General features: G+C 39.9%; 1 protein-coding gene across 4 annotated transcripts in view; it reads right to left on the bottom strand.

The window, feature by feature from the left end:
- Positions 1-20,774, bottom strand: part of PTPRR (protein tyrosine phosphatase, receptor type R) — a 159,516-nt gene that overhangs the window by 125,164 nt on the left and 13,578 nt on the right. For 2 of the 4 annotated variants that reach the window (XM_026867828.1, XM_026867829.1), the window contains exon 2: positions 20,377-20,678. In XM_026867828.1, the coding sequence (XP_026723629.1) occupies positions 20,377-20,439 (63 nt within the window). In that variant the 5' untranslated portion in view covers positions 20,440-20,678. Of the gene's footprint in view, positions 1-14,794; positions 14,842-20,376; positions 20,689-20,774 lie in introns of those variants that run through there. The other 2 variants (XM_026867832.1, XM_026867831.1) reach the window with 2 other exon arrangements.

The following is a 20,774-nucleotide window of genomic DNA, read 5'->3' as shown; positions in this document are numbered from 1 at the left end:
CTGTCCCAGGCCCTGCTAACAAAAACATCTTGTGCTCTTCCCACACAGTCCTACCCAAGAAGCCCTCTTTGATTCCTTTCATCATCCACCAGCTCCTTGTAGTAAAAAGGAGAGGAAAAAATGACCCAGGGAGCACTAGGCAGGTTGTCACCCCCAAGGGACGTACCTCCTTTGTACCCTAAAGGAGGCAACTCCAAGGCAAAGTGCTGCTCCCTGACTGTGGGTGTTTATCCCCAAGCATGATAGCTGTCAGCAGTGCTGTCCCCCTGCAGAGATGGGCAGGAGGCCAGGCAGCCCCTGTGCTTAGCTGGGCCTCAGCCATGTGTAGTAGTTGTCAAGATAGGCAATAGCAGACAGGTAGAGGAAGGTCTGCAGAGCTTGTCAGGACTGCACATCGCCAGCCTGGGCTATGCCACGGTGGCACTGAACAGAAAACAAAAGGAGGGCTTGGGCACAGGTCCTGTGACCAAGTGGCCTGTCACCACTTTTTGCCAGCTCTTTCTTCAAGGATGGCCACCAATGTAGACCTGCCAGAGTGAAGGCATGGGGTGGGATCTCTTAATCATGCCAGAGCCTTGTTCTCAGCAGGGATTCAGATGCTCTTCTGGCAGCTTGATCATCCCAGAGAAAAGGAGGACGAGGTGTGCTGCCTGTGTTGTGGCATTGCTAAAAAGTCAGGTTGTATCTTCTAATCAGCTATGATGCTTAAGGGCACACATCTTGGCAGACCTGCCCAGTTCCCACCATGGGTATGGTCATCTACAGATTTCAGGGCAGTAGCCTAAGTCCCCCCTGGAGAAAGAGATACTGCATAGTCCTGCTGTAGCCCCTCAACATGCACGGATGGCTGATAACCGAGCATTTGGCTGGAGCATGCTGTGTGGTAAGCTGATGGAGCAGTTGACAGAAATGAAACACCCTGCAGGAATGCAGGCACCACGACTAGAGTCTGCTCCAATAGCTACCAAAATTAAAAGAAATCTCCACAAAAGCCACATTACTTCAACTCACTAGTTCTGTAACTTAGAGTCTTTTACAGATAAAGCAGGTAAGAACATAATGATTGGTAATATTTATATGACTAATTGTATTTTTATTTATAAATGTATATAATTAAAAATGGAAGAGATCGGTATTTCTCACTTCTACCATGCAATGCATGATAAAGGCATGTTGTTTCCCAAGATAAGAAAAAGCACAAAATTGAGATGGCAAGTAGAAACTTAACAGTGAGTTCCTGTAATTTATTTTTGTAACTACAGCTCTCAAATGCTGTTAATGTAATTGCTATTTATTCATTATCTTATTACACAGTGGTTAACAGAGACTTGGGAAATGCATACACTGTGTGTAAATTGCCTTTAATAAAAGTAATTAGACAGTTGAATGAATATTGTTCATTACCACCTAAGAGTACAGGGACATCTGGTGGATGATACTGTTATTTGACATATTTTCACTAGACATTTTCCTCCAAAACTCCATAGAGTACAAATTCAATCTATTCAATGGCCTACACTTAAAAAATACTGCATATTTTTATATTGCTAAGTGACCGTTGACATGGACACCTTACAATAAATTAATTTTAAATGAATATTCACTTCAGCTGGGAAACTTTTTTATTGTCTTTGAGCAGACATTAATTTAGTTTCTTTTAGTAAACAGGCAAACATGAACCTTTTCAAAGTGAATATATTTTTTTTTTCTATACCACTTTATCAAAAATAGCAAAATTTAATCTTAGACTTCAAAGTATATTTCAGTCCCAAGTTGAAATGGCATTTTCAGAAATCACTTATATTATCATTTAATTCCAGATCTGTAAGTACATCAGTGTACATGCTTCACAATAATCACCACAGCACATGGAATCCAGAAGTCTGTGGAGCACTGCAAAAGCAAAGCAACCTTATACCAAGAGCAGGAATATTCTCTAGAGAGTTTTTCCTAGCTTAACACGAGCAAATAAGCAAATAGGTTTAGATTTACTGACAGTAAACCACTGTTTATTATTTGCCATGAATAAATAATAATAAAAAAACCCAGACCAAAACATCTAACTAAAACCAGAGCTGAGAACACCTGCCATACTGTCACAGTATATGGGTGAAAAGATGCACATCAGAGTTCAAGAAAATGTCTGCATGTCCATAACACTGTCAGAGATCTGTTAACAGAAGGGCCCTGGTGAAAAAAGGAGTGTGCACAGCAGAGGGGAAGACTACCAAGGGAAAAAAAGAGAAGTGTGAGATAAGAAATATGTAATAATGGAGAGGAAAAACAGATCAGTAAAATTATTTGAGGCTTCAAGAATAAAGGAAGGAGCAGAAGACAGAGGGGAAAAGATAGGCAAAGGTGAAGGTGACTTAAAAACAAAGGCAAGCCAAGACCCTGGTAATATTCCGGGGTGAGGGGTAGCTCTGAAGAGATGAAAAAAGGAGGGTAGAAGAGTAGAGCATGAGAAGAATGAGAAGATGTGAGAAGGGATGAGTGCACAGTCAGAAGTATGCAGAAGACCAATGCAGCACTCTAAGGAGGAAAGAAGAGCTTCACTTCCAGCAGCTATACAGGGGCACGATCAAAGAAGATGAATATGCTATTTAAAGTATTTTTCCAAGTTTGAATTTACTGTAAAAGATTTTGGGTTAGATATTTGCCCCACCACAGCCTGAAACGCAAGCACATGTTAAAACAAAAGACAAGACAAGGGTTGGATGAGGAAAGGATTAAAAGATTTACACGACTTGCACACAGTAAAGTCATAGAGGGAGTAGATGAAAATTAAATCAGTAAGCTTTACTGGGGGTCCAACTTAAAGGCCTCCATGCAAATGCACATAGCATGGGGAATAATCAAGAGGAGCTAGAGATGTGTGCACACCTGCAGGGCTACAATCTTATTTGGATCATGGAGACAAGGTGGGATGATTCCTACGACTGGAGTGTTGGAATGGAAGCATACAGGCTCTTTAGGAAGGACAGGCAGGGGTGTTGCCCTCTATGTCAGTGACCAGCTGGAATGCACAGAGCTCCGCCTGGGGATGCATGAGGAGCCAACCAAGAGCTTATGGGTCAGGATTAAAGGGAAGGCAGGGACAGGAGACATTATAGTGGGGGTCTGCTACAGGCCACCTGACCAGGAAGACCAAGTGGATGAGGCAGTCTATAGACAGGTAGGAGCAGCCTCACGTTCACAAGCCCTGGTCTTCATGGGGGACTTCAAGCACCCCAATATCTGTTGGAGGGACAACAGAGCAAGGCATAAGCAATCCAGGAGGTTCCTGGAATGCATTGGTGAAAACTTCTCCTCCAAGTGATATGAGACAAAAAGGAGAGGTGCTATGCTGGACCTTTTTCTCACCAACAAGGAGGGGTTGCTGGGGAGTGTGAAGTTCAAGGGCAGCCTTGGCTGCAGTGACCATGAAATGGTGGAGTTCAAGATCCCTAGGGCAGTGAGGAGGGCATGCAGCAAGCTTGCTACACTGCACTTCAGGAGAGAAGACTGATCTTTTCAGGGATCTGCTTGGCAGAGTTCTATGAGATAAAGCCCTGGAGGGAAAGGGGGGCATAGAAAGCTGGCTAATATTCAAGGATCACCTCCTCCAAGGTCAGGAGCGATGCATGGAAGTCAGGTAAAAATGCCAGGAGACCTGCATGAATGAACAAGGAGCTCCTGGACAAGCTCAAACATAAAATGGAGGCCTACAGAGGGTGGAAGCGCAGACAGATAGGCTGGGATGTATATAGAGAAACTGTCTGAGCAGCCAGGGATCAGGTTCAGAAAGCTGAATTCCTGATGGAATTAAACCTGTCTGGGGCTGCCAAGGGCAACAAGAAAAGCTTCTGTAGGTACGCTGGTGCCTAAAGAAAGACTAGGGAAAATGTGGGCTTTCTCCAGAAGGAAGCAGGAGACTTGGTCACTCAGGATATGGAGAAGGCTGAGGTACTCAATGATTTTTTTGCCTCAGTCTTCACCAGCAAGTATGACTCATCCAAGAACACATCCAAGTGTCACACATCCAAGACACCATCCAAGACACGTAAGGCAAAGGTGGAGACTGGGAGAATGAAGAACTGACCACTGTAGAAGATCAGGTTTGAGACTATCTAACAAACCTGAAGATGTACAAGTCCATGGTACCTTATGAGACACATCCGCAGGTCCTGAGGGAACTGGCAGATGAGGTGGCTAAGCCAATATCCATCATATTTGACAAGTCGTGTCAGTCCAGTGAAGTTCCCACTGACTGGAAAAGAGGAAATATAACCCCCATTTTTAAAAAGGAAAAAAGGAAGACCTGAGTTGGTCCCACCTCTGTGCCTGGCGAGATCATGGAATAGATCCTCTTGGAAACTGCACTAGGGCACACGGAAAATAAGGACGTGATTGGTGACAGCCAACATGGCTTCACTGAGGGCAAATTGTGCCTGACAAGTTTGGTGACCTTCTATGATGGAGTTACAGCGTTGGCGGATAAGGGAAGAGCAACTGACATCATCTACCCGGACTTGTGCAAACCATTTGACAGTCCCACACAACATCCTTGTCTCTAAATTGGAGAGACATGGATTTGACAGATGGGCCATTTGGTAGATAAGGAATTGGCTGGATGGTTGCACTCGGAGAGTTGTGGTCAACAACTCAATGTCCAAGTGGTGAGCAGTGGTGTTCCTCAGGGGCTGGTATTGGGACCAGTGCTGTTTAACATTTTTGATGGCAACAGAGAGTGGGATTGAGTGCACCCTCAGCAAGTTTGCCAACACCACCAAGCTGTGTGGTGTGGCTGACACGCTGGAGAGAATGGATATCATTCAGAGGGACCTCAACAGGCTTGAGGGGTAGGCCCGTGCAAACAGCATGAAGTTCAACAAGGTCAAGTGCAAGGTCCTGCACATGGGCCAAGGCAATCTCATGCACAAATACAGGCTGGATGATGAGGGGATTGAGAGTATTACGTTACGTTACATGCCTGGTTAAATGAAGAGAAATACAAGTTTTATACTGGGCAACATAAAATGTATCAAGCAGTTAGAATTCTTATTCTCGTAAGTTTCACATTAATTCCCATCAGTAGTATTAGTTTCTAAGTCTCAGAAGAAAATATAATTCAGGAAAAAATTAACAATGAAGTAGTAATGTAGCGCAAGTTTGGCTAAAATGATTGTCTAGTTGACATTATGATTTCAACTAAATGATTCCTGATTATACATGAGAATTTTTAAAAGGCTTCCACGGATAATAAGTGATCTTTCCAAACACAGAATAATGGAGTGTGCTAGATTCACCACACTTTTATTCATTCCTTTCTGTTTATGTACCCTGTCTAGTACTGCCTCTGAAAACCAAATTCTGCCTTCCCACTTTACCAGATAAAGCACACGGACTGCACGTGGACATCTCCCTGTACAGAAACAGTTGTCTGCATTTTTTCTTTATAGTGTTTCCTTCAACTTTCATCTCTAGCAAGAATGCAGAAGCTCCCAGCTATCTAGGTTGTATGAGGAACTCAATATAACCTTACCAGGATAATCTGTGTTGAGACTCGTGCCGATACACTGCCTTTGTACAGGCTGTTAGAAAAAGAACAGCTAAGAATAGCTTCTTCCTCCAGCTCCTGTCCCCAGAATTTCTTCTCAAAATTTTGAATTTTATACTGCTGAGAAATAATATATTGCTTATAATCTCACTAAAAGCCAACATGCTGAATACCTGAAGATCAACTTGCTGCAGAACAAGCAACAGATCTGCGGTTAGAGCTTTATATTGGCTATGGGAGACCTCAGTTCAAGTCCCTGATCTATATATGCTTCAGAATAAAGAATTATTGCTTTGTCCTCCGTATGCCACATGATTGAGTGACTAGACTTCCAGACAAATCTTTTCTGCCAACACCACAGATTCCACTCAGTCAAAATAATTAAATAAAAATTGATCTGGAAAGGGGAGCAAAACATTTCAGTGTCTAAAAGAGACTTGGCCTTCTGGAACTCCCATGTATTGAAGGCAAGACCAATCTTAAGTGCACTGAAGACAATCCCTGTGTGACCCTGTCTCATGTTTATCCTAAAATGTAAACAAAACCACCAAATAACATTACTTGGATATTTAACTAACTTCTTCCTGTGACTCTTGAGTTCTACCAGGATGTGGCAAAAGAGGCACTGGAACCCGAGCATCCATTATAGCTCTATGCCTTGAGCTCTGGGTTCTTGGCCATTTTGTGATGCATGACTCATTTCCTCTTCACATTCCAATTAAAGGGTCTAAATAGTTTCATTTTAGCACAGTTAAATTTTTTTACCTCAAAAATTTACCTCAAACTTCAAAATTATTTAGAGGTTGTCCTGGTTCAGCCAGGATAGAGTAAAGTTTTCCCCAGCAGAGAGAGAGGGAGAAGGGATCTCCAGCCGGGTTATTCATACCATGACATCAAGTCCAGGGGCGGAGCCTTTTCCTTGCTCTTTGGCGAGCTCAGGAGGGAACTTTGCTTTCCGTAAACCAGCTAGCGGTATTTCTCTGTATATCGTTTGTCTTGTTCACTGTTATTGCTGTTTATTGTTGTTACCATTGATACTGTTGTTGTTCAGATTGTTCTATCACTCTGTTGTATTAAATTTCTTGTTATTTTAGCTGGGGTCTGTGTCCGACTTCCAGCCTGACAGGCGCGGGTGGGGGAGGGGCAACGACAACGTGCTCTCTCATCCCGGCAAGGCTTAAATCTTGCACAAAGGGGAACTTCATTTTTGAGATATCTCTGCCTTGACTTTTTGACTCGGAAGACTTCATTTCAGTGGTTCTTGATCAGCCTCCTGTACAGCTCATTTGCTACAAGGAATGTGTGATCCACTCTATAACTAGTAAGCTGTTAACTAGTGGGCAGCTGATGCGATATCAAAACAAAGGTATTTTTGTATTTCATCAGCCTCAAAGTGATTTTGAAAGAAGTCCACAATTAGAGACAAGGGAAAGAAAAAGAAAGGCAAAGAGAGGCAGAACCAGTCAGCCTCCAGGCAGAATAAGATTTAAGAATGCATAGATGTAGCTTATATGTTAAAGTAGACAAGCCAAAAAAAAAAATAAAATTACTACATATTGGAGCCAAGAAGTATAGACAACACCTTTCTATTCCAACTGAAGAAACTACAATAGTACTAACATGGCCAAGAGAGCAAAGATCAACAACAGTAGAGCAACAGATGGAGAGGGTTATAACATCAAGACAAAGGAAAACTAGCAGCCTTTGCCAAACTTATACAACTGTTTGGCAAAGGCTGGATCACTGGGACTGGCAACACACAAGATGTTAATGAGGCCACAGTGACTGAACAGTCCTTTCAAGGAGCAGATATGTATTTCTGAAATATTTAATTTCTTCAGTGACTGATCAAAAGAGATGAATATGCAACATGCCAAAAGCACTGAATTTTTTTGTTAAAAGTTTCTTTCCTTTAATGAAAAGAATTTATAGGGCTGTGCTCTTAACAGATGAAGACTGGTCAACTGGCAGCCCACGAGTCAAACAGGACATGCAAGGAAATTTTGGCTAGCCCTTAGGAATGCCTACAGCTGTAAGCCAAGTCACTTTTACAGTCCACTGAAAGGTAATGGTAGAAAGCAAAAGTGAATTTGATGTGGGCCAAGAGAAAACACTGCCAACCATTGAACACACCTGGCTCCCCAGCTGAACAAACTGGTAGCGTTACAGGAGAAAAGAGAAAGGGTTTGACTGTGCATAGGACAGTTGGGAACATCTGAGTCTGGTCTAGAAAGACGTTCCCTGGCGTAGAAACACAGTCAGTGCTCATGGATTTCAATTTAATGGCGCATAAATGTGGATACACCACAAAGCTGCCCTTAAGCAGTGGTAGCTCAGTCAGGAGGATACCATAACTCAGCACCGATATTGATGCACCTAAGGTTCTGCAACACATTCCCCAGCACTAGGACTCCAAGGAACTTTTTGGTTAGAGATGACCAGCTCTGTGCATTGATGCTAGGCCTTGGACAGCAAGCTCTGATATATGCGAGTTAAATATGTGCCCAGTATATCTACATCATGACCTCACTGTTGTTATATTACATTATCAAGGTTTTTTTCATTATCTAAACATCCTAATCGCTCACTTTGAATAATGGAGAATTAATTATAAACCCATCCTATTCTTAATACCTGGACACAAATAAATACGATCCTTGAAAATAAGCTGCTTATCTCCACTTTTTCTTAGTGTATCACCACCAAAGAGATGTGCTATTCATACTGAGTAATATTATTGTCAGACTAAACCTTTTATACTTTTAGAACCAATATTGATCGAGTTATTTGTTAAAAATTGTCCTAAAGTATTTTGTTAAAGCAGCTCTGATCATTTTGGCATAGACATGCACCTCTTTGACAGAGTAAGCTTGTAGTTTAAGTCTCACATTAATTTCAGTATATATGTTGTGCTCTTATTTTATAAGAAAGATGCAAATTGTTTATTTTGGCCATCTCATTAATCAGTTTAGATTCCAGGAAGAAAACTATTAAAGTTAATAAAAATGGAGTTTAAATTAGTATGTTTAAATACGAGAAAAGCGAAAAGAAAAAAAAAAAGAAGTATTTTCTGCAGTGTTCTCTTGTCTCTCTACTGGCATGATGGACTGTGCATAGAATAAACACAGGTCCTCGAAATATCTGCCTTTGAAAGAGGAAATAAGCTCACTCACAGTTACTGTAAGAATAGCCATCTTACTTTTGTTACTGTACCAAGTGGACGTTTGAAGCATTTGGAACTGTTTGGGCAAGAGAATAATTCTACAGACACAATGGTATCCCATCATGCTTGCTGAGCAAGTTAAAGTAGAACACGAATAACTCATTGACCAGAGGAAGACAGTAATTAAAACAGAAAAAAACCACGACTAAAGTAGTAGCTCTGCAAGTATTTTTAATGTATCAGGCTCTCAGCCTTCTAAAATTAATTAATGCTTTAATGAAAGTTGTCTGTTATCAAACTAACAAATCTAGTTTTTCTAATATCCAGCCTCCCTGGCTTTCAATTAAGACTCAAAGAGCCAAGAACTGATGAGAAGGGACATCATAAATGATTTATGGATGTCCTACATTTGTGTATGGTACATTTATTATTCTACTTAAGGCATCCATATGGTTTTCTAATTCATTAATTGCTGAAAGCCTCACATTACTGTTATTTTATTAAAGGTTATATCAATTTTCAGGCGGATTCTTAGGAAGCATATTTAAAAATTAAAGCTACAATCAAATTTTTTATTTAGTGCATGGATTTCAAATTATCTATTTAATTATTGCCTTATCTATTTCTAGAGTGGTCAGTTGAGTTTTTAAAATATTTTTCTTGATCAATATTCAATAGCTTTCTTGCTATTTCATTATCTGATTGGTCTTTTAAATTTGCAGTTTATTTTGTTTCCTAACTCCAGTCAATAGTCTCTTGTTTTAACCACAAAAGTACAGCATGCCAGAGAGGTGTTCCTACAGGTAATAACCACCTTCCCTCCTCCTACCCCAGCCATCCTTTAAGAGAGTATTTCTACCAGGGTCAACCTAGAAACACTTAAAACGAAGTTTATGTCATAGTAGGGAATGGAAAAAGGGGAGAGGTCTTTAACTATGGTAGCTATGGCTTAAACAGAAAAGAGTAGAGGAAAGGAACTGAGTATTTTTAATTTTCAAGTTAATTTCTATTGCCTGTATAAACTCTTACCATGACAAATTAGGCAGAGCCACAGCATTCTGTAGTACTATTCTAGGGAAAGCCTATGAGAGGGCTTTTGGGGACAATGTCTGCTTCATGCTTATTTTTCATCATCACCTTAAGATAAGGAATATAGATCTTATACTAGCTTTATTTTGCCTAAAGAAAGCAAAGGCTCTAAGAGCCCAGTATTTAAGGCCATTCTTCTACTCACCCAAAACATTTGTTTTTTAATGATCTATCAGCTCAGAAGACTGCACTACTATAGAACTACATGGTACAGTACCTGAAATTAAACTGTTATGATATTTCAATCTCATGTAATAAAAATTATTACATATCTGTTTGTAAAGGTTAACCTCCAGAGCAGTGTTCTTAATTAGACATTATGTGTTCCATGAAGAAATCATATCAGCAACAATTTGGCTAAACAGTGAAGAAAGCTGTAAGTGTTGCCAGAACAGCACAGGACCGCACCAGAAGTGATCCTTATTTCTTTCACTGTGTTTTCAAAAAGTAAACAAGGTTACTTGTACAATTAGTACCAGCAAAAACCTCTTGTTCTAAAAACACCAACAGAAAAACGGGCAAAACCGTGAAATCAAATTCAATAAATGACATTGTGTAAATTAAGAAAAATTTACTTTAGCATATTGTAAATGTAATAAACTTGATTTATATTGTCATTGATTTCCGTGCTAGTTTGTTACACAATGACCATTCCCACGGAGAATGCATAGCCTCAGCCAAATCTGTACAAAGCAGACATTCCACTATTATTCTCCAACAGCTAATGAAGTCTGAAATGTAAATCTGTTTCAATTCATGTTTAGATAAACATAGGTATAACATATGCAGTCCACCACTTTCTTTCACTATTCAACGCTATTAGCAGTCTTGATATGTATCCCCCCGCTTTTCATGATGCTACCACCATATACTTGATTCAAAGCAATGTATCCACTAAAAGTATTTTCCGCTAGTTTATTGTGCAGCAGAGACCAGTAAGAATTAGCTCCATTACAAACTGTCAGTCATGACTGACCTTCAAAGGAAGGACAGCAAAACATTAAATGCTTTTAGTAACAAGTCAGACAGAGACTTTGTACGTCTCTGCTTACCTCCTTGGGTTATTCCCCTTTGCATGTACCATTTCAATACTAAGGTGACTGAAAAATCATCATTCAGTCAACAGCTATGCAGTCACTTTCAAACTCCAGTATCCTCCCGGCCTGTGCATTTCATTTCAGAATTAAATATTTATTATTTTTGCAAAAGACATAGCTAAGTGCACTAATACTTGATCTATGGAGCATTTTAAAATGTGGGTCCAAAAGATCATCTTCTGCTCCCTAATGATGTTTGTCTGATTCAAAATGTCACTGTGTTTTAAAAATATCACAAATGAATGCAGTGATGATACCAAAAAGACATTATTTTTCTTTTTCAAAACCAATTATTATAGGGCTTAGTTTAAGGGGTTATATACAATAATACATTATGAGCCATCTATTGAGGAACTTTATAGAAGTTGTCACTTTTCCTAACAACAATATGAGAAGTGAAGAATCAAAAGGATTATTCCAGAGGCTGAACTGCCAGATCCAACAAAACATTGATTGATAAGGAAACATGCTGTCTTGATGTCTTTCTATCTGAGTGCCCTTTATCTGCCTTTTAAATGTTACTGTAGGGGTCTTAGGTTTTCACAAAGATAGGGCTCTGAGGGCGCTAGAAGAACTGAAAAAAACCCCAGTGCTTCTTCAGCCTTTGTTCCTGAACATTATCACAACACATAGATTTATTGTGGGAAGTAGTCACTGATTTGTTTACTGGTGGGTCTCATGACCCCAGTAGGGCTATTTTGTTCATTTATGATTTTGGACCTCAAGTATGTGTGATTTCAGTGATCCCTGGAAGTCTGCGTGCCAAGAAACTTCTCCCTTTCCTTAGTCAAATTTAGGCAGTAACAGGTTTCAGCTCACTTGTAAAAGGAAAACAGAACATTGATAGCAGTATACCGATCTCCTAAACTCCTGAAATATGAGCCTCTCTGTACTGTTCAGGGTAACGGAGTCAGTGTAGATCCAAGCAGTAAGGAGTGCCTCCGAAGCTGAACACTGAAACACCCAAAGTGCAGTTTGGGCATTGTCATAAAGAAGGCAAACAAAGAGCAGGGACGGAAAATCCACTGGTGTCCAAAACTCTGGGTCTATTCTCCTGGAACTCAGTACAGCATGGCACAGAAATGGTACAGAAGCCTATTTCAATCAGAGGAATAAATGGGGGCATGTAAATAAGAAAGAGGCAGCAGGGGGTCTTGTTTGTTCGTAATTTTTTTCCCTTTGTTGGAGACCAAATCAAAACACATACAAGAAATTTGTATTGGATCAGGACAGGATCAATACTTCTCCAAATTTTCATTTGACTGAAGTGATGTGTTCTGTGTCAAACAAATAATTTCATCTGTGAGTATGAGATAAGTGGTACCCCGTACCCCTTAGCTCAGTGACTAGATCACGTGAAATAAGACTCGGATTAGTTTTCTCCTCTACCTCCTTTAGAGCAAGGCTTTGAGCCAGGTCTCCCACATTTGGGTATATAGACTTTCACATTTGAGTTCCACCTGCACCTCCTAAATATCTTGAAAATGCTTACGCACAAGTGAAGATCTTTGATTTGGCTGCAATTCTGTCTGAATTCAATCCAATTTCATGGAAAATCTCTGTTTTGAAAAAAAATAATCAATTGATAAATATTTTCCTGGAGGACAAAACCAAAAAATTTCAAGAATGGAGAAACATAAATTCTGTTCTGCTACACACAATTGTCTACTTTATAGCTGGGACTGGTCAGTTACAGAAATATACAGCTGAAAGAAGTAGTATGGAACAGCTGACACTTACCTTATTACAGATTAACTGCACAGTGCTGTCAATTAAACTTTAGGCTTTAGCTTAAAAACACAACATGCCTGCTCCTGAAATCCAGTTTTCATTTAAACTGTGCAGCTTACGAAGAACACTAAATGACTTCCAAGAAACACCTTCCCTTCCCTAAAAAATGCAGGAAAAATAAAACTGTGTGACCAGAGAGGATCTGGGCAACTTGTGAAAGGTATGACTAGCTTTTGTGCAAGTTTAGCATCCCACTGAATATTACAGAAAATAACCCCACAGTTGCCAGCAGTAAGCTAAGCAATTGGAGCACTGGACTGCTGAATATCACACTAACATTTTTTTAAATATCTTGCAAGTCAGATGACAAAAGAAGTTCGTTAAGGAGGTTTTAGTGCTTGTTACAACCTAATGCAATCTTTCCTGTTTTCCACAAAGACTGACAGCAAACACAATAGCATGATAATGGTTCAGCATGCAATTACCCCTGCTGAAGCTCACAGAAGGAAGCAGAAAGCAAATGAGGCCAACTAATGCAGACTCTAGATTTCTGTTGTGCAAACAAAATGCAGAATGACAGAGCTGCAGGCTACTAGGTCTATTAGCAAGGCTTGCTGCAGATATGTTATGTCTAGTATAATTACTTAAGAAAGAAATAAGATAATGGTGAGCATCAATCTCTTATTACAAGGTGGACTTGAGCCAAATACTTTGAAGACCTGATGTCTGGGGTGATGTTGTGAAGTGTAAAAGGACACAAGAGTGATTATAACAATCACACCAAGGGTACTGACTGATATTGTCCACTTTTGTAACGTGTGACTAACATTTAGAGCTTGTTAACAACTCAGCACTGTAATTATAAAGGTCTTAAAACAGCACTATCAGTATGGCACTTGTCTTCTGTTGTTCCAAGCACCAGACAAACACATGACCTGGAAATGGAGAGGGACACAGCTGATACCTTACTGGATTTTGAGATCTTTTCAGAAAGCTCCTTGGAAAAGTCACTGCAAAGACATTATTTTCTATTTATGCCTCCTCTGCTTGGCCCAGTGCCAATTCCTCTCTTAGGCTCACAATAACAGATGTTAAGTGACAAAGTGACATCTGACTTTTTGTTGCGTTTCACAGACAGTTAGCTTGGCTGTTTGCCCCACCACTGGTTGACCTGCCACTTCATGGACTACTTGTTGTCAATCATAACATATCTTTTTCCTTATCCTCACCACATTTCATAGCTTAATATACTTCCAAAAGTATTTTGACCACCTCTTCACAAGGCCTACAGAGGGAGGGAGCTTAGGGTACTTTTACTGAATGGGAAGGTGGGCTACAGAGAGCCCTCCAACTCAGCAGCACCAAGCTGTTGTGCACAAGAAGGTAAATGGCCTTAGGAGTCTGGATCTGACACACTTGAGGCTGAGTCCATACAATATTCAAAAAGCAGTTACTTTGTCACTTCTATTATTACAATATAGTATAACTACATCTAGCTATAGATCCACATATACATACATTTACATTTATCCCAGTGAAAATTAGGACATTTCTTTACAGGGTGTAATAGGAAGAAATCACCATTTTGAATAACTCCCAAACTAACTGCAGTATAATGTATCACACTACACATGATGGATGGTAGACAGTGCCTGAGCAAAACCAAACCGTTTCTGTTGTAAGAACATCCCCAGCCTTATCCATTCCTCACCCCTCTCTTCCCTTCCAGATGACGACTTCTGGTTTGTGGTAGGCTGAAAGCAATCCTAAAATTCTGGTCTAATAGATCACTCTCAGCTATCAAAGTTTCTCACAGACTTCTATGCATTTTTATCAGATTGAGACAGAAACATTTAAATATAAATTTACAGACTGATCACCATGGCCTTACAGTGCCAGTTAATGGAGTGGATGCTGTGTCAGCAGAGGCTGCCACAATATCTGAAAGACAGAAGAGTTCCTAACAAAAAAAAAAAAAAACAACACACACCTTAAAAAAGGAAGACACTATCTTCTATCAAGGCAAGGTATTCAATATCAGGGAAGAGTAGCAATAGATTATGGAAAAACAGTCAGTCAGTAGAGTGGACAACTGGGGAAAGCTGGAAGAGGTTATTAGTGAAAACACATTATCAGAGCATCTTCTCTTCTTGGGATTCTCAGAAGGCCATTTACCTTTTGGTAGGCAGAAAGATCACACACAGCTTGGTGCTGTGACTCAAAGAGCTCTCTGTATCCTACTCTTCTCATTCAGTAGAGACGGTTAAGCAACAATCAATAATCAATAATCAAGTTAGAAGCAAAAGAAGTGGAACCCTTTATTGTTTTTTTACATACTTTATATATCTTTTACAACTACTGCAAGCTCAACATAATTGGCTAAACCCATAGCAACGGTACATGATTGGATAGCTTTCTTAAAGTTTTACTTTTGAACATGATTCACACAGTTCCTTATCTGTGGTCAACAGTTTCATGTTTCTTGCAGCAAATGTTCGCTGTCCTTGCTCCTTATCTGTGGTATGCCCTCCTGCATGCAGGCTTCCCACGGGTACGGGACGATCTGGCTAAGGTTGAACTCCATCTGCTCTGTCAGGCATTCAGCAGACCCACTGCCTACCTCGACACTCTATGACTTGGCCTTGAAAAAGAGGGCATCTTATATTACCAAAATACCAGTGAGAAGAAACATGCATTTTTCATTTAAAGAAAAGTAAAAAGCAAATTCCACAGACATTGTTCCATTTTTATGAAGATAAAAAACTATATTAAATGTCTCCATAAAAATCTACCTATAGGAAAAACATTTTTTTTTTGACTATGATTGGAAGGATTGGATGCCCCCACCTATTTATCAAGTTCTCCTCATACAGTTCTTCTTATGGCACTCCCAACAAAGCCAGACAGAGGCAATTTCAGTGTTCAGAAGAAAGGATATTTTGTAGTCTGGTTCTCTTTGTTTGTCTAATCTTTAAAAGGAAGAAGCAAGTCTTGCATCAAAAGTAAGTTTTCAGTGGATACATGACGGAGGAGAGAGTAGGACATTGTGTTACTAGAGGAACTTAAGAGATGACATTCCACGTGGAAGCCATGGCTTTACAGAAAGAATAAAGAATCAGAAAAATAGACATTTCCAGCAGAAAAAAGTGGTAGGAATAACAAAATAAAATATAGGAACAAATAAGGTAGATGAGTTCTAAGACTTGATACTGTACATGTCTGTGTGTGTGTATGAATGTATGTAAATATGTAAGCAGTCAAGTGTGCAGTTGGTGCTCACACACCCACTATCATCGATAGAAATCCTGTCCTTACAGTCATTTGGGATTAGGTAAATACTCAGATCACCCAGGAGCAGACAAGACAACTATGTTCTACTAGTAGATTAAATGCATCTGGTACTTTGTCAGTGACAAAACTGATGTGGAAATGGCCTATGTCAGAACTAATCTCCAAAACAGGATAATCACGTCCAGTCTGACTACTGAATATGGTCCCTGACCTATATTAACTCCCTAATAATAAAAAAATTGTTTAGAAAAGTGCTAGATACCTTAATAGACTACCAATAGGATAGATCTCCACTGCCTATACTGAAGCTTGAATAGCTAGTTCACCTGTGGATATCTACATATAGATACATTTGTGGGATTTACTCTTCTACTGAATCCTCTCAAGGCACTAGCACCTGAAGGTCTTCCTTGTGCTCTTCGGTGTGCTTGAAGATAGATGATTCAACCATTGGTGACAAAACAGATGTAATAGTAAGGCAGAGCGATAGCTCTGATGTCGTCAGCCTCACTCAAATTACCATGGAAAAGGCAAAGAGAATATCTGTGCAGCTACCTGCGAATCTTATATCCTATTGTCATTAGCTGAGAGAAACACCAATCAATTCAGTTCAGTAACACTCCTGTAAACAAATCAAAACTAAAGAGAGGCACTGAATTTTAGGTTACCGTACAGTGCTGTGGCCTTTCTAAGCAACAGAGAAAGAGACAGATTTTCATATTTATATAAGAAAGTGTATAGTAATAGTGAGGTGTGAAAAGGAAAATCTTGATATATTGAGCAAGTTTCTTACCTTTATATTTCTGAAACACTTCACAGGACAGAAGTGGAAAAAACCCAACAAACATCTGAGGAGCTTGGTCCAATCTTACTACAACACACTTGTGTGCCTGAGCAAGGTTCTGGGCAGACCAAACTATATCAAGTTAGAAGGGATGATATTTAGCACCTTCATGAGGGGATAGTTTAGACCCAGTCCAAGCTGTAACCTTTATAAGCCCTTCTGCTTTTGTCTCAAGTTCAGCCCTAACTATATATATATATGTATGTTTGGGTTTTTTAGCGAGTGTTAGACAGCAACATTTTTAATCATAAGTGGTTATCCACAGACTATTTCTACTTTCCATGTACTGCCTTGACCTTTGTTGTCCTCACATTCAGTATTGGGAAGACTTGGAATAAAAACAAACATTTGGAGAACTTTGTTTATTTAGCTACTAACTCTCTAAAATGTTCAATAAGTGTAGTTTCTGAGATCCAAAATAAACCCATACAAATAGAATACTCAAGTATTACAAAAAATTATGTAATTCCATATCTTAACCAAGCATTTTTCAGATGAGTTGGTCTCATGTCATTAAGAGACAGCTAAACAGAACATAAGGGTAAGCACCAAAGCATTTATAGTTATGGTTGTCCTTACTTCCCTCAACAAACAACGTGCACTGAACACACACACACAATATCAACAGAAACTTAATACTGGGTAAGGTGATGGAAAGCCTTCAGTTATATAAAACTCACTCCCCAAAAATAAATCCCTCCTCTTCCTTACTTAGGCAGACAAGCACTACAATTTCCCAGGTTCAGTAAAATTACTTCTTAACATGTGTTCTTTATTGATAGAATCACAAAACGTCATTTGACACAATACCTGCAGAATTCTTGGCTTCATAGCTCTCTGCTGTGCATTGGCAACATTTTGCTTGTCAGATGGTCTAGTCCTTAGCACAAAATGTAACCCTGTAATAGTTCTACATTAGGCATCCATTCACCCTACCTCTCCACCTTGATCATGAAGAAAATGGACCTCAAATCACTGAAATTAGATTGAATTCAGTTTCCTCCCCTCTGCAGAGCCGCAACAGTGTTGATTTATTTTAAAAAATAACCCCCACTGCTGGCTTTCATACTAAATCACAGTGTGCACCACTCATCATGTAACTGGATTACAGGAAGCATTAACACTAGCAATTGCCCTTTCAAGTTGAGTAACCAACAACATTGCCAAAGGCTGGAACAAAAAGGGTCAGCCAGGGCAAAACAACAAATGTTGTCACTTGCCCTAAATGATAAAAAGCAAAAAGCAGCAACAAGCAATAAGTTCTAGTTCACAATAAAGAGGGAGCAATATACATACATTCAAAACAAAACAGACTCCCTTGACAATGACATTAATATTGCAATCTATTTCAGGTGACATTCAAGAGGGAGAAACAAAACACTGAAGTGCACAGACCTGGAAGAAGCAGGGCTGTGCTTGGATTATGGCAACCACCCTGCTGTGGGACAGCTGCCCTTCGGAGGAAGACACCTTCAAAATTTTTTAGATGGGATTAGTCCAATGAGCTGTCTGACCCTCAGCACTTCAGCTTTAAAACATATGCCTACCCAAATACTTTTTCTGAAAGGATGACAACAAAAGCAAACCAGAAACACTGTCCTTCACCACAGCCAGAGATAGTTGAAGATCCCAAGTAACGAACAGCTTTCATGTCACGATTACCTCACGCTGTTATGCCCCCCCCTTAAAGCACATATGGTTCTCAGCCAGAACAGAAGGCTTCAGAGCAGCAGCTCCATCCTAGAAATGCAGTAGCAAAACTTCAGACCAAGGTCATTTAATGAGAACTTAATGTAGATTTAATAGATTTTTTTTTTTTTAATGTGACTGCCAGTTGAAAATCTACCTCATTTGGCTTTTAATGCAGGCACAGAGCCAGTCAGCTAAAATCAGGGTAAACCCAGAACATTTTGCAGGATTCTTCCATTGCAAGTTGAGGACTTCAAAAGTGGGTTTCCAAAAGTGTGTAAAGCTCTAGTAAAATAACAGGCCATAGGTAACAGTGTAATTTAATGAAAAAAAAAATGAGGAGCCATGCATATTCTGGGTTCCCTGAACTAATAGAAAGGTTTTACTTTCACTGGAGATGAAATAATGCTTGCTATGGAAAAAAGAGCAGGTACCTTCACTATGGAGTTGGCCCCGCCAGTTTAGGCTAGCTTGGGGCATAGATGCATCCAACTGGCTTGGCATCTCCTCCTCCTGATCAGCACCATTCAGTACTGAGACTCTGTGTATAGTTTGCATGTCCCCAGTGAAGCAAGGCTGTCAGTACCTTATTTTGCTCTGATATGGACACTTACATACACCTTAATCTAGTCCACTGACTATGCTAGCCATCTAATCTCAATTTAGGAGGTCTTGTTCATGTGGTATGCAACAAGTCCAGAGCACAGCTTTTTGAGTCTAGATCCCCAACAGTATTTTTTAACTGTTAGAACTTTAATGTTAGACTAATAAAATTACTACTCTGTTTTGGATAGTCACTAGCCTTTATTGCATTTGGTGCATTCATGAGGGCAGATCTCTAGAGGTACCAACAGTATGAGGAACTTACACATGATTCTGAAAAACTGTGTGTGCTAACACACCCTAGTGTTGTATGGTCTATCTTCTTTCCCTGTCCGTAAAGGCCATTGTGTTTTAATCTAACATCTTCTGTACAGAGTAATTTACAGAATTAGGCAAATAGCTGCTGATTATGATTAGTCACATTGTTTCAGCGTAATCTTTATTAGTTCACTCTGTTGAGTGCATGAGACATTATGAATGGTAGTTCTTCCCTCCAGGAAGAAGGATGAGCGCAATGCTCTTCTCCATAATCAAGCAGGGCTACCTATGCACCAGGGCGAGGCAGTGCAGCATCTGTACAGAGCATATACAGACTGTGCTGTGCACTCCACAGAGGACCGCTCTACCGGCAGTATGCTGCTCCACTGGCATGCAGGGTGAGGATGCAGCAGGGTGGCATCAGTATATGGTTCCACTGACACACCCTCCACTGCAGGAGGGAGCACTGCCATCACTTTTTTGAGAATGGGAAAGATCATACACACAGTTAACCAAACAAGAAACATTCCAGTCCATGTGTCCCGAAGGAACGTGTATGGCTTACACCAAGAAAAACATAGTTCTTTGCAAGAAACAGGCTCGTTTTCAAACAGCTATGTAAGCATAATGGTGATTTTACTGGAGAAACAGAAATGAAACCTTTGTGTCAGCCTTTTAAAATCTCTTTGCCTCTATCAGATTCTTCCCTGAAGTACATTTTCTTGTGCCCTATGCAGAATAAGTTTAAAACCCATACAGCAAAGGCAGTGCAAGCATCAATCAATTCAAGAAGATGAATGGCACTCGAGGCAAAGGTATGTTCTTAATCTACAGAGAGGCTATATTCTGCACTGGTTCATCAGATAGCTTGTTGATCACAATGAGGCTATATGACTGTAAATTCCAATAAAGTGAAGAGATTAAAGACATGTGATCATTATTTAGATGATCAGCCAGGCAGTGGAATATGAACTTTGGATAGCCCATATTACAATCTGTCTATATTTATCTACAGGCATATTTATTCATTAAAAAAACACCCCCAGAACCCCCACCCAAAAAAGGCACTTACCACAATGATCACATTCGTTGAAGGAATGGGAAGATTTTCCACTTCCAAATCTTGACCAGTCATAGCTAACAAATTGAGGGATGGGTCATAGGCAGATCTGGGGAAGGTTGATTTAACAATTATTGCAGGGTGCAACTTGCTTATTTTGGTGTGGGAAGAATGGAAATTTTGTTTGGAATTCTTATAACTGTCTGTATCCAGACTTTTCTCCACACTCTGCACATGGTGATAAATAAACACAGGTTTTCCACTCTTTCGCTGATGAATTGCCAAAAAGTGGTCATTGTCGCCAGAAAAGCAGCCTGCAGAAAGAGAAGAATAAGTTTAGAATGTCTCTCCTGCATATTCTTTAGACAGCACTGGAAATCTGATGAGATCTTTGGGTTCTACAAAATTTG

Source organism: Athene cunicularia, assembly GCF_003259725.1.
Source record: "Athene cunicularia isolate RWA chromosome 1 unlocalized genomic scaffold, athCun1 chr1_part2, whole genome shotgun sequence".
NCBI lineage: Eukaryota > Metazoa > Chordata > Aves > Strigiformes > Strigidae > Athene > Athene cunicularia.
This window is presented reverse-complemented; position numbering and strand designations above follow the sequence as displayed.